Here is an 11802-nt window from a genome sequence, read left to right as displayed (position 1 = left end):
TGCTATTTTGCATTCTAAAGCTTATGAAAAAGTTGATGCATCCCCACGATAATGAGCCATTATTGCTCATTAGAGGCTCAGTTTGCAGAGTCCAAAGTGTACAAACAGAGGTGTACAGGACAAATCTGAGCTAAGCACTGTACCCTGCCCTCTGCCCGCACCAACGATTTACAGGTATCTGGTAAATGATTTATAAACCTGAAGATAACAAAGTATAAAACCGTATGACTGCCTGCACTTTACAAAGGAAATACTTTCTGGATAATCTGCCAGAGCTCTGAAAATGTTTCAAATTTTAGCGTCTGCTCTGCTGTTTACAGGTAAGTGCCTGGCACCCTGTCTCATGTCATTCCCTTCTGGCTTGTTAAATAGTCAGCTGGCAAGAAACCCCGTGTTGCCACCAGAACAGCACTGATGGAGCAGAATTAACTGGAAATTGCTGCAACAGGGACATATGGGAGAGTGGGCGAGCACAAGACTGCATAGCAAATTCTGTGAAATACAGTCTTGATTCTGCTCCTCGTGACTACTTTTGAACTTCTTACTGCTCAAGCCCTCAGGTACGAGCAGCAAGGATACATTCCTGACTGAAAGGGATTCTTACAGGATGATATCCTGAACTGTTAAAATTGTAGAAAAAGCTTAATGCCGTTTTTCTGGACTCTTCCCTAAACATTATTCTGATTTCAATGTCTATTGTTTGTAAGAAACAATTTCACATGCATTTATAAGACCCATGACGATCTATTTCTGGGAGGTCTGATTTGAATTGCTTATGGAGACTGATTTTTTTTTAAAGCTCTCTGGCTGTGTGATCCCTGAACCTTCACAGCAGCCTGCAACCAAGGCACCTAAAATCCAGACTCACCCTGTAAAACCTGGACCAGAGTGAAAATGGATGGGGCAGGGCTGCAGCATCACCAAGGCTGGAAAAATGTTCTTTCCAATGCAGCACAGACTGGTACAGTCGATGATCAGTGAAGCACAGGCTGTGAGATTAATTTATTCGTCACTAAATTAGAACAAACCAGGCAGGCAGTAAGCAACTGGTGACTTCTCAGGTGATTGCCTGCATCATGGAAAGATGCTCCATCCACATGCATGCATTAAAGGCATTTCTTAGATCTGAGCGCTCCAGCGCACGTGTAGCAAATACCTGATGTGAAGAGCTAAGGCAAAATGAGGTAGACAGAATTATCCAATGCTTAATCATGAATTAATAAAAAAAGATGCTTTATAAATTGGGACCACAGTCAGGTGTACTCGCTCTTGTGGGACAAATTCTCTTCCTGGTCATACAAGCCTAAGTTTCAGCTGCAGTGAGGCTCTGCAGGGAGGGGTGGAGGTGGAAAGGGCCCTTTTTTCTCTTCTGCAAGTTAGGGCTTACCTAGAAACCTTCCTTTCCCCTTCATTTGCACTCGCTGAACTGCAACTGTTCCTGGATCCTTGTCTGCCTTCCTGAGCCTCACCTTCTTCCCATTTCCCATCACAACACAAGCAGCATCACTTGAAGCCAAGCTGGGAGCACAGCAGCCTGCTGTCCCTCCTTTTGGAAGGCTTATCTTTGCTTTCACCACCCTTACATCTGTCTTTCCTAACAGATTCGTTTACCCTCTTTCCCTGGCTCCTTTCTTCAAAAGGCAGGAAGGAATTAATTACTGATTATTAAGGAGCTCTTGAAAAAAGTTTCATTGGTCACAAACAGTTCTGTTTTTCATTAATTGTGAATCCTTTCAGCAATGACCAAGGTGGTGGTGAATTAAAATGGAGACTGTAAGGCTCACTAATGAAACCCTGACTCTTCATCACACCTTCAACTCAGCTGCTATAAATCCCTCCCCATAGCAAACCATCCGCACATGTCCGGGAATAGACTTCCCGGGCTCTTGGCTGGCTGGTTAGCCTCTGCAGGGCGCAGCAGCGAGGGATGGACTACAAGAGCATGGTGGCCTGGCATTGGGCTCATTACTGAAGTCTCTCAGATGTCTGATATGGTGTCTTGCCCATTCACTCAAGGTTAAACTGATGGCCACATACAGATTTAGGAAGGAAATTTTGCCAGGACCCACTGAGCAGAACCAATGGAGCAATGCTTTTTTTTTTTTTTTTTTTTTTTTTATTTAATACTTTGCTGCAGGGGAAGTAGTTCCTTCCCTAGGATTATCTAGGATTTTTGCCAAATTGCCTTACTATTTACCCACACCTGACAACTTTCCTGACCCCTGGCATCACACCAGCAATATGTTCAATAGCTAATTCTGCATTAAGTGTCTGTAACTTGTCTGCCTCTGCCGATGAGGGAGGGAGGCTGATGCTATAGCCCTAATGATTGCTAATGACTGAGCTCTCATCTCTTGAACCAGAGAGCTCTTCTGTCCTGTGCTGTAAAATTAAGAACTGCCAAAGAATAGACACTACCGTATTTCAAGCTTTAAAAATAAACAGAGAAGGCCAAAATTTCAGAGACTGGGTGGTACAAGCAGTGTAGAAGCACTTAATCAGTGACTTTAAATTTTGCTGTTGACAAGTGTTAGCAAATCTAACTGATCTAATTTTATTTTAAGATCTGTTACCATCCAAACACTTCGGGATACATGGCCAATGTGCATATGCACATTTCTTTTTCACCATTTGAAAAAGCAATATGCAGGTGTTTAATGTAATTGTACTTGTCAACTGAGAAAAGGTGACGTGGCCCAGAGGTGGCCTGCGGGATCCAACAGTCTGTCCCTGCTGCCACCCAACCACGTAAGCAAAGTGCTGATAACCACATCCTGATTTCCATGGTGTGCCACGTAACCTAGAGAAATACTTTAGCGAAGAGAAAACCAGCTTCTACACTTTTCTTCCAGCACTTGCACTGTTGCGCTGTGGTATTCTGCATCCTCAGACCGAGTCCTGGGGCGTGGCTTTGGGAATCTTTTCTGGATTTAGAAATGTAGAGAGCTGAAGCATTGAGGGGTGGGGGTGTGAGTCCATTCTGTCTCATTTCCAACCTTAAGAAACACGCCTGACCTGCAACATTTGATTTACTTTTTCAAAGTTCCCAACACGTCAGCACCAGCCACCTCAGCAGGGTTAAAGTGTCCAAGGTTGAAGTTTAGCTCTGTCCAAGTTTAGCCTCTGTCCAAGATCTGTCCTTAAAGTGCTGATAAGAGCCGCAGCCTTACTCCTGTGAGCTGACATTTTGACCAGACAATCACCAAAGCCGATAATAAGAAGAGTTACTAGACAAAAAAGGAAAGGAGCCAGAGCAATTGCCAACTTTTGACATTTAAATTCCATTGATATAAATACCTTCAGCAAAAGGTTTTCAGGCTGTCAGAAACTTGCAATAGTCTTCAGAAACTAGGGGGAAGAACAAATAGCTCCAGTTTATATGACAACGTGCATAGAGAGTGCCTGAAGTGCTGCTAAGTAATTGTCAAATTTTTTGTAAATATCTCAGCAAATCAGAGGTGAACCACTTTTCCCTGGGGTAGATGCACACCAGGGATAATTTTTTGTCCCAAGCCTTGAGAATGCTCCTCACCACTTACACAATACTGCTGATTGAGGTAAATAAGGCTCCTGGGGCTGCAAGGGGGCAGCTTCGATGCATAACTTATACTAAAGCAAGTTTAAAGGTTTGACTTGTCATTTAACTCTGCCAATTACACATGCAAATGGTGGTTTGGCTGCTCTCCCCAAAGACTGCTAAACACACAATGGCTCATACTTAGCTTTTAAAAGAGAAAAAAAGTATATCAATTAAATGGGTGCCTAAGCAGGCTAAGGTGTCAAAATTTAATCCCATACTCACTTTTTCAACCGTGTGATGAAGTGGGTCATTGCATGTTCAGCCGACAGGAAAAGATGTCTTCCTGGGAAGATTCTGCGGTTGCACCCAGCTAAATATCTTGCTTTCTAGAAATCTGTCCTTGCACAACAGAGCTCAGCTTCCATTCGAGTCTAGTATGAAGAGATTTTAATGCACAATAACTTAAGAACTACACAGGTTGATTTTATATTTTAAGTGCATTTTGCTTGCTATACTGTAATACGTTTTTATTATTACCTTGACATGACAAGCTCTTTGATATGCCTTTTTCATAATCAGGATTGTGTGGTTTTTTTTATAGCTAATGCTGGTGTAAGTACACAAAGATGACAAGGTTCTATGACCATCTCCCCCCTGTGAAGTTATATACCAGCATATTTATTCTTATTCCAGTTCACACTAATCCAAAATGAGGTGCTCAGAAGACACGATAGCAGTAAAGATTTCTAATAGTTTTCCCTCTGGACAATCTGTTTGGGTGTACAGGATAAACAAAACTACCTGCTGAAGGCAATAATTACATGAGCTAAATATCTGCTTGCTAAAACCAGCCCATTTTTTTCTGTAATTTGCTTTTCATGTGAGAACACTGAGTGAATCTTCAAGAGATGGTGAAAGGAAACACAAACTGGTAGCAACTGATACAGCCCTTGCAATAGTCACTACCCACACACATTCCTCCTATTTTCCCTTTGGGTCATTAATTCCTAAATGTGCTTTTCAAATAACATATTTATATAAGAGGGAAAATGGTATCAAATAAAAAACCTTAATGTACAGTATGTCTGACCGCTCTTTACAGTGACTTAACTTTGTTTCACTACAATTTGAAATTCTTCCATCTTTCTTCAGCTCAACTTTATGCACTGTGAGCCATTTCATTAACATTACCCACCTGCTCTTAATTCCCTCTTGCCTGATACCCAGGTGCTCTGAAACCCCATTCTCCTGGCTTCTGTGCTAGTCTTCTGCAAGATGGAGAGCTGCAGTCCTCCAGGAACAGGCTGTGTTTATAAAGCACCTACCTGAGCAACAAACTCTTCCACAATCTTTTACTAAGCTGTTCAAAAGATGGGGGGAATTGACACCCGGTCTGAGAAACTGAAATTGAAGCAAGATGTAGGTTACTTGCGGCAGACAATACACAGTGTTCACGGGGGCTACTCAGATGGAGACATCTGGTCTGATGCCCCCAGGTCTACGTTAGAGCTTTAAGACATTGCTTTCCCTGAGCTCTGCCAGAGCACGAGCAGACACACAACCCTGCTTGTCTGTGTAGTCCCTGTGAAAGACCAACAGGAGTATTTCTAGTTTCTCTAGAAATGGTCTCAGCAGAGTTCTTCTGGAGGAGAATGGAGTTTGCCCTGTTCGGAGACATGTAACGATCTTTACAGTAAGATGAAGGGAGAATGAACTGAGCCTGAAGGATCAGCTTGAACATATAGGCACTTACTGATTTAGTCTGGAGAGGAGGAGGCTTGGAGGAGGACCTTATCACTCCTTACAGCCACCTGACAGGAGGCTATAGTGAGATGGGGGTCCGTCTCTTCTCCCAAGTAAGAAGCAACAGGACGAGAGGAATTGGCCTCAAGCTGTGCTGGGCGGGTGTAGATTGCTATCAGGAACAATTTGTTCATGGGAAGGGTGGTCAGGCACTGGCACAGGCTGCCCAGGGAGGCGGTGGAATCACCATCCCTGGAGGTGTTTAAAACCCATGTAGATGTGGTGCTTAGGGATGTGGTTTGGTGGTGGGCTTGGCTGTCCTGGGTTAACAGTTGGACTTGATCTCAAAGGTCTTCTCCAACCTATACGTTTTTATGATTCTATTCTTCTGCTACTTACACATCTTTGGAGTGCCCCAGCAGTTAGGGAAAAGCCCTGCAGAGATGGTTCCCAGATGCTAAAGGTGAGAGGCAGAAAGGTTTGAGATACCACCTAGAAAAGAACAATAGCTGGGTGTCAACGATGACAAAAGCAGCCAAAAGCAGAGCTGACCTCCCTGCCTCTCCTTGGAGCAGGCAAATGCACTTTAAACAAAGTGAATATTCTGTATTCTTAGGGATGGCATCTCTCACTGGATACAGGTGCAGCTGGAGCAGACCAGATATTAAAAATTGAAAGTTAATAACCTTAAGATGCAGCACTCTACACCACAGCAGCCAAGACAACATCTCACCGTCCCACCAAGCAGAGCAGCAAGCTCTTGTTATGAAGATGCTGGCAGCAGGGAAAGGAAACACAAAAACCCAGAGCTACTTAGTAGTATTTTTTTCTAGCTTACTGCCAAACGAGAAGGCCAGAGCACATATTGGTGATAAAAATCTAATGTTTAATGGCCCTTACTAACTATATGTACATCTAAACAAAAGCGAAGCCCATTCCTGAGACAATTACTGATCCCAGTTCAGTTATCCCCATCCAGAAATGTAATCATGAACTTACAAAATATTCAAGACAAAGAACCCCACCCACAACAAAGCAAAACTCACTGAAGATAAGTTACCAGGTCATAGATTTTCTATCTATGGGATAGAAATAGCAAATTGCCAGATAAATAATGAAATTTGGCACGAGCTTAGTGTATCTTGTGCAACTCCAAACCAGAAGTGTAGCAGCTTAACAGACAAATGCAAGAAATATATTTTTTTTCTTACCCAGGCCAAAATCTTACTTGTTTTGTGAAGCACAGAAGCAGCTATTCCTCCGTTCTGTAAGGGGGAAGAGCAGTTCACACAACAAGAGTCTTCACACCAAGTGTCTGAATTTCAGTTTTTCCATGGATTTGTTAACATTTTTAAAGATGGCATTCCTTGAAAACTCCCTACTCCAGAATTTCTTCCTCCAGTTTCTGATTATAGTAACTTGGAATCTAAAGAAACTGCGGTAGGAGAGAACTACAGGGACTGTCATTGCTTGCTAAGTAAATTTTCTAAAGTAGTATTTCATGTCTTTGTTAAAAGCGAAGATGACAACTAACTCCACTCCTTTTTTAGTTCATTACTGCATAGTCAAGCATTTTGTCACACTCTTTTCAAACATTTTTTGGCTTCGAAAAGAAGCAAAGTGAAAAGGAACAGCAAATACTTTAGCTTATATATCTGCGACATATATGCATTCAGCGTATGTTTTCTTCTATTTAAAAAACTCGAGTGACCACATTGCGGGCGATCAGCAAAGCTAGCAATAATAGTAAGCGAACTGGATTCAGCTGAGCACTGCACATGAAAGCAAACGTTTGACATTCTCAGTTAGATTTCCCCCCCTAGAAATTCAGAAATAAGGGCACTGGAGAGCTGTCGGTGAGGCCGGAGCTTGCCCTGCTGAGCTCCCGTTATAAGACAAAACAGGGAGGGGTTCAAGTTCTTGGCCCATCTATACCAAGAGTGTGCAGGTCACCCTCAGGTGTCCATCTAAACCCACTTCATTAAATTGGAGCACAGCTGTTTACAGACACTGGCCTCAGCTTTGTTGATGTAGCTGAGCTTGAACTTAATCATTGGTTCATTAAAAAATCATATGATTCGTACTGACATGTTGTTTCAGACCAGTTTAGCACCAAATGAATTTGTGTCTCAAAGACTGGAGACTAAAAAGAAAAGACTTTTCCCGTACCAGAAACTTTCATATGAAGTTAATGAGGAATTCAACCCTTTTTCTTAGGTAGAATGGTTATTTCAAGATGATCTACAAGAAGTGCTTTGGCACCTGGGGTGACCTCAGAAGCTGTCTAAAGCAATGCAATAACAAGGTTAGAAGTGCAATATATTTTGCTTACAGAGGAATTTCCATGCATGCAATTTCTATGCTGCTACTAATCAGAATAAACCAGGAGGTTTAGAAGGCATATTTAAATTCATAGATAGGTTTAGGGTTTTTTAAAACTCTTGAGGCTTCTCAGCACACCTGAGACTAGCATAACTCCATTCTAAGGGGGTTTTTTTGGTCATAAAACCTTGTATTAAAAATAAATGAGTGCCTTAATTTGATTGTGACTTTACTTTGGATTCAACAGCAAAATAATGATTTATAGCAGCTGTTGTATTAACTTCAGGCTTAAAAACACCAAAAGTCTTTCTGAAGATCTAAGGCAGGACCATCTTTGATTTCTGCTAAATGAACTACACATCCAAAGACATGCTCCTGGGGTATAAATAAGTTTTTTGAAGTGCGCTTTCTAAAATATTTTTCTGATATTACAAATGTTTCTCAGCTTCCATGTCAGGTGTCCTTGGAGCACCTTTTCTGACAGAAGAATCAGCAAATCAATTTATGCGACTTAAACGACAGATACCATACTCTCAGAACTACTGGGACCCAAGCAGCAGCCAGAATGCATGGGGATACATTGTGGCTGAACAGGTATTTTCTTCCATCATCTTGCAACACCTATTTAAAATAAAAAAAAAAAAAAAAAAAAAAGCAGCACATACAGGTCCAGGATTGACATGTAACAGTAACTCTTTGGGGCCAGGGAGGAAATCTGTCCAATTTATCAACGTAGGCGAGGTTGCTCAGTAGTCACACACTGGATTTATTCATTATCAAAGCTCAGAATATTCTTTTCTGTTTTGATCTGCTTCAGGTTAGTGAATCATGGACAGCTTTGAGAGACACAGCACAATACTACCTGGACTTGGGTTCTTATGCCTTTGATCCTTCAACCGCCACGTACGATGGGGTTTCTTAAGAGAGTGTTTCATAGAACGCATGCGTGTACCTAAGTAAGTAAAACTGACCGATATAAAAGTGCTGCCAATTGGGTCCCATTGGCATATCTTGGCACATTAACAAACCTGATGATAATAGACATCTTGGAAAATTAAAGTAGATTTGTTTTTACTGTCCAGGTTTTATAGTTATTTAAATGCGGTCATTTTATTGTGGCCTGTTCTTTTGTAAGTACACTTTGAAAGGATTCATTAAAAGCTTGAAGAATATACTTCTTCTTAAAAGTTCAGAGAACCTAAACTGCAACAATATGTCCTATATAGTTGGTTTAAAAAGCAGACAGAAAGCAATTCCTGAGGAAAAAAATTAAAGATAACCCCCCCATCTATTTCAGTAACAAAACTGTATTCAGTGTAGCATAAAACTTCAGTAGAACAAAACAGAGAATGGGACACAGCAGTTGGTAGAACCAGTATATATAGATTAGCACACAAGTGCATGAAAAGAAGTGTCTCAAATTGTCATAAAGAAATTGTTTAGGACTATGCTAAACTGTACACATTTTTGGGACATCATTTTGTCAAATGTAGGAAACAATTGCTAAATGGTTCCGTTTGACAAGCACAATGCAGAATAAACACATTATTCCTGTGAAACACTTTTCATACGGAGATACTACAGTCCTTTGGAATGAACAGGAGTGAGCAGAACTAAACTTATACAACTTCAAGTTTCAGCACTTAAAATAGTTACCAAGACATGGCAATCTGATCAGCCTGACTGTAATCACCAATAGGAAAATGGGCAGACGTCTCCTCGTAATATACTTTAAATTCAATATGCTTTGAATTTTATTGACTTAAAAGTAGCTTTCCTTTCAAAAACAAGTTTCATTTTGAAATGTGGCTTTTTGAAAAGGCCTTGTTTTTTATAAGATAAGAATTCAATTTGAAGAGTCTCAGATTGAGCTTGCTAGGGCTGCTCCACCTGAAAGTGATGCCAGTTTCACTCACTCTGAGCTGAAGCAAAGCGGAATAGTTAGAAGTCATGATCTCCCTGCCCTCCTGCCAAGCCTTCAGCTGATGCCCTTGGACCACTGGAGGGAAGCAGCAGGGCATCCATCCTCTCGCAATTTCTAACACTGATATGGGCAGCAGGTTTCTTGGCTAGCAGCAGTCACCTCTGCCTTAGGACAAACCTGAAGTTACCTGAATACACTTCACTCAGTTTTCTGGAAAGAAAACCCACCCTGTCTTTTCCATCAGCAAAGTTCAGATAGAAGATGCCTAACTGGCCTGGTGAGGCCACATCTGGGGTGCTAGGTCCAGTGCCGGGCTCCCCAGTTCAGGGGAGACAGGGAACTACCGGGGAGGGTCCAACAAGGGGCTGCAAAGATGATGAGGGGCTGGAGCATCTCCCTGATGGGGACAGGCTGAGGGAGCTGGGGCTGCTCAGCCTGGAGAGGAGAAGGCTGAGAGGGGACCTTACCAGTGTCTACAGACACCTTAAGGGCGGGTGCCAAGAGGACGGCGCCGGGCTCCTTTCTGCGGTGCCCAGGGACAGGACACGGGGCGATGGGCACACACTGCAGCACAGGAGGTTCCTTCTGAATATGAGGAAGAACTTCTTTACCTTGAGGGTGACAGAGCCCTGGCACAGGCTGCCCAGGGAGGCTGTGGGGTCTCCTTCTCTGGAGACATTCAAACCCACCTGGATGTGATCCCGTGCAACCTGCTCTGGGAGACCCTGCTCTAGCAGGGGTTGGACTGGGTGGTCTCCAGAGGTCCCTTGAACCTCAACCGGTCTGGGATTCTGTGGTTAGTTGTCCAATACACATGTCTGAAGGCTGTGATCCTGGCAGCCACCAGGAGTACTACAAGATGAGCTGTGCCTCCAGAATGGCAATCCTTATGATTGTCATATGACAGGATTAAAGCCAGTTTACAGAAAGACATTTGCAGGCACTCCCACTGAAGCATGTTTATGATTTCAGAACAAGGCTGGTTAACTCCCAGACTGAAGTTAACTTCCCAATGCTAATATGACAGAAATTAACATCCAGAGTTTTTAATGAAGGCATGTAGTAGAAAAGACATCAAGCCAGAAGTTACAACAAACATTATGGATCAAGACAGACAATGATTTTCAATCTTATTGATCATGATTAGTGGTATTTCTGAGATGGCCAAGAAAAGCAAGCCTATATAGCATATACAGGAAATCTGGTTCAGGCGCTGTACTTCCAAAAGAAAATATTTGCAAAAGCTTACAAATCTGAAGACTGGAGCTGCCAGCAGGATCTTTAAATTAATTTTGCAACATTTTTCTAAAAGCAATTTATTCCATCTTTTCTAGTGACTACATCAGACCTTGCACAGACACGCTACAGCAGTCTGGGACTCGCCTCCAAGCAATAGACAAGGATGAGCTATTAAACCCTCCACGTCTCCCATCTGGCCATGTTAGGGTATGGCATGTTACGTATTTGACATTATGTATTTGATCAGATGACTTCATATCATCCCACTGTCTAAACCCCAAATTAACACACTAATTCTCTCATTGTAAATTGAATAAGGAGTTGAAGACAAGACAAACATTAACTTTTAGCAGATTAGGTTTAAAAAACCCTGTGTTTTCAAGTAAAACTTTTTTCTTTGGCTAAACAATTGTTTTTAAATGTACATTTCTGCTTCTGTGACTGAAAACCACAGTTTTATTTGTCAGTATTTTACTTTAGCTACATTTTTGAGATGCAAGGGGTCACTTTGGGTGGGTAAGAGAAGTAGAGCACGTTTGCTCCGGCTTTGGCTAGCAAGAAGAGTACCCTTCTGTGCTGCAAGTGCATTTCCATTTGTTCAAGTACTGGGGTCAAATTATTAAGTATTTTAGTATAAATCCATATGTATACGCAAGTGTATGCTTTATTCTCCACATTTAAACTTCTGTACTTGGTCTTGAATGATGAAACCAACTGAAGGCACAGCTGCTATGGTGACTGGCTTTTTCCTACTCCGTGGAAGTAGGAGCCGGTGGAAACATTCATGGCTCCTTTTCCAATAAAAGCGGTGACAAAAAAAAATGTGCTTTATGCCAAGTTCTTGAGTGTGGAAGTCTCCCCATTCCTATCCTTTAATCTACCTTATTTTGGGACATCTTTGAAGAAAGGATTGGGCTTCCACGTTTCTTCTGTGTGTTTATTAGTATATGGCTAGCAATTAAGAGCTTTCAGCTGTGGTCAAAATTTCTGCACAAAAAGGACCTGTTGGGGAAACTGAAATGGGTTATTACCTGCAGGGCAGGGTAGGAGAAGG

General features: G+C 42.0%; 1 protein-coding gene across 1 annotated transcript; it reads left to right on the top strand.

Moving 5' to 3' along the window:
• Positions 1-211: 211 nt before the first annotated feature.
• C2H3orf85 (chromosome 2 C3orf85 homolog) lies at positions 212-11157 on the top strand. The gene is made up of 4 exons (XM_027807182.2): positions 212-320; positions 8031-8179; positions 8403-8541; positions 10844-11157. Exons 1-3 carry the CDS (start codon positions 284-286, stop codon positions 8505-8507), a joined length of 291 nt encoding a protein of 96 aa, XP_027662983.1. The 5' UTR covers positions 212-283; the 3' UTR covers positions 8508-8541; positions 10844-11157.
• The last annotated feature ends 645 nt before the right edge of the window (positions 11158-11802 follow it).

Source organism: Falco cherrug, chromosome 2 (genome assembly GCF_023634085.1).
Source record: "Falco cherrug isolate bFalChe1 chromosome 2, bFalChe1.pri, whole genome shotgun sequence".
Classification (NCBI taxonomy): Eukaryota; Metazoa; Chordata; class Aves; order Falconiformes; family Falconidae; genus Falco; species Falco cherrug.
Note: the sequence above shows the minus strand (reverse complement) of the source record. Positions and strands in the feature narration are given on the sequence as shown.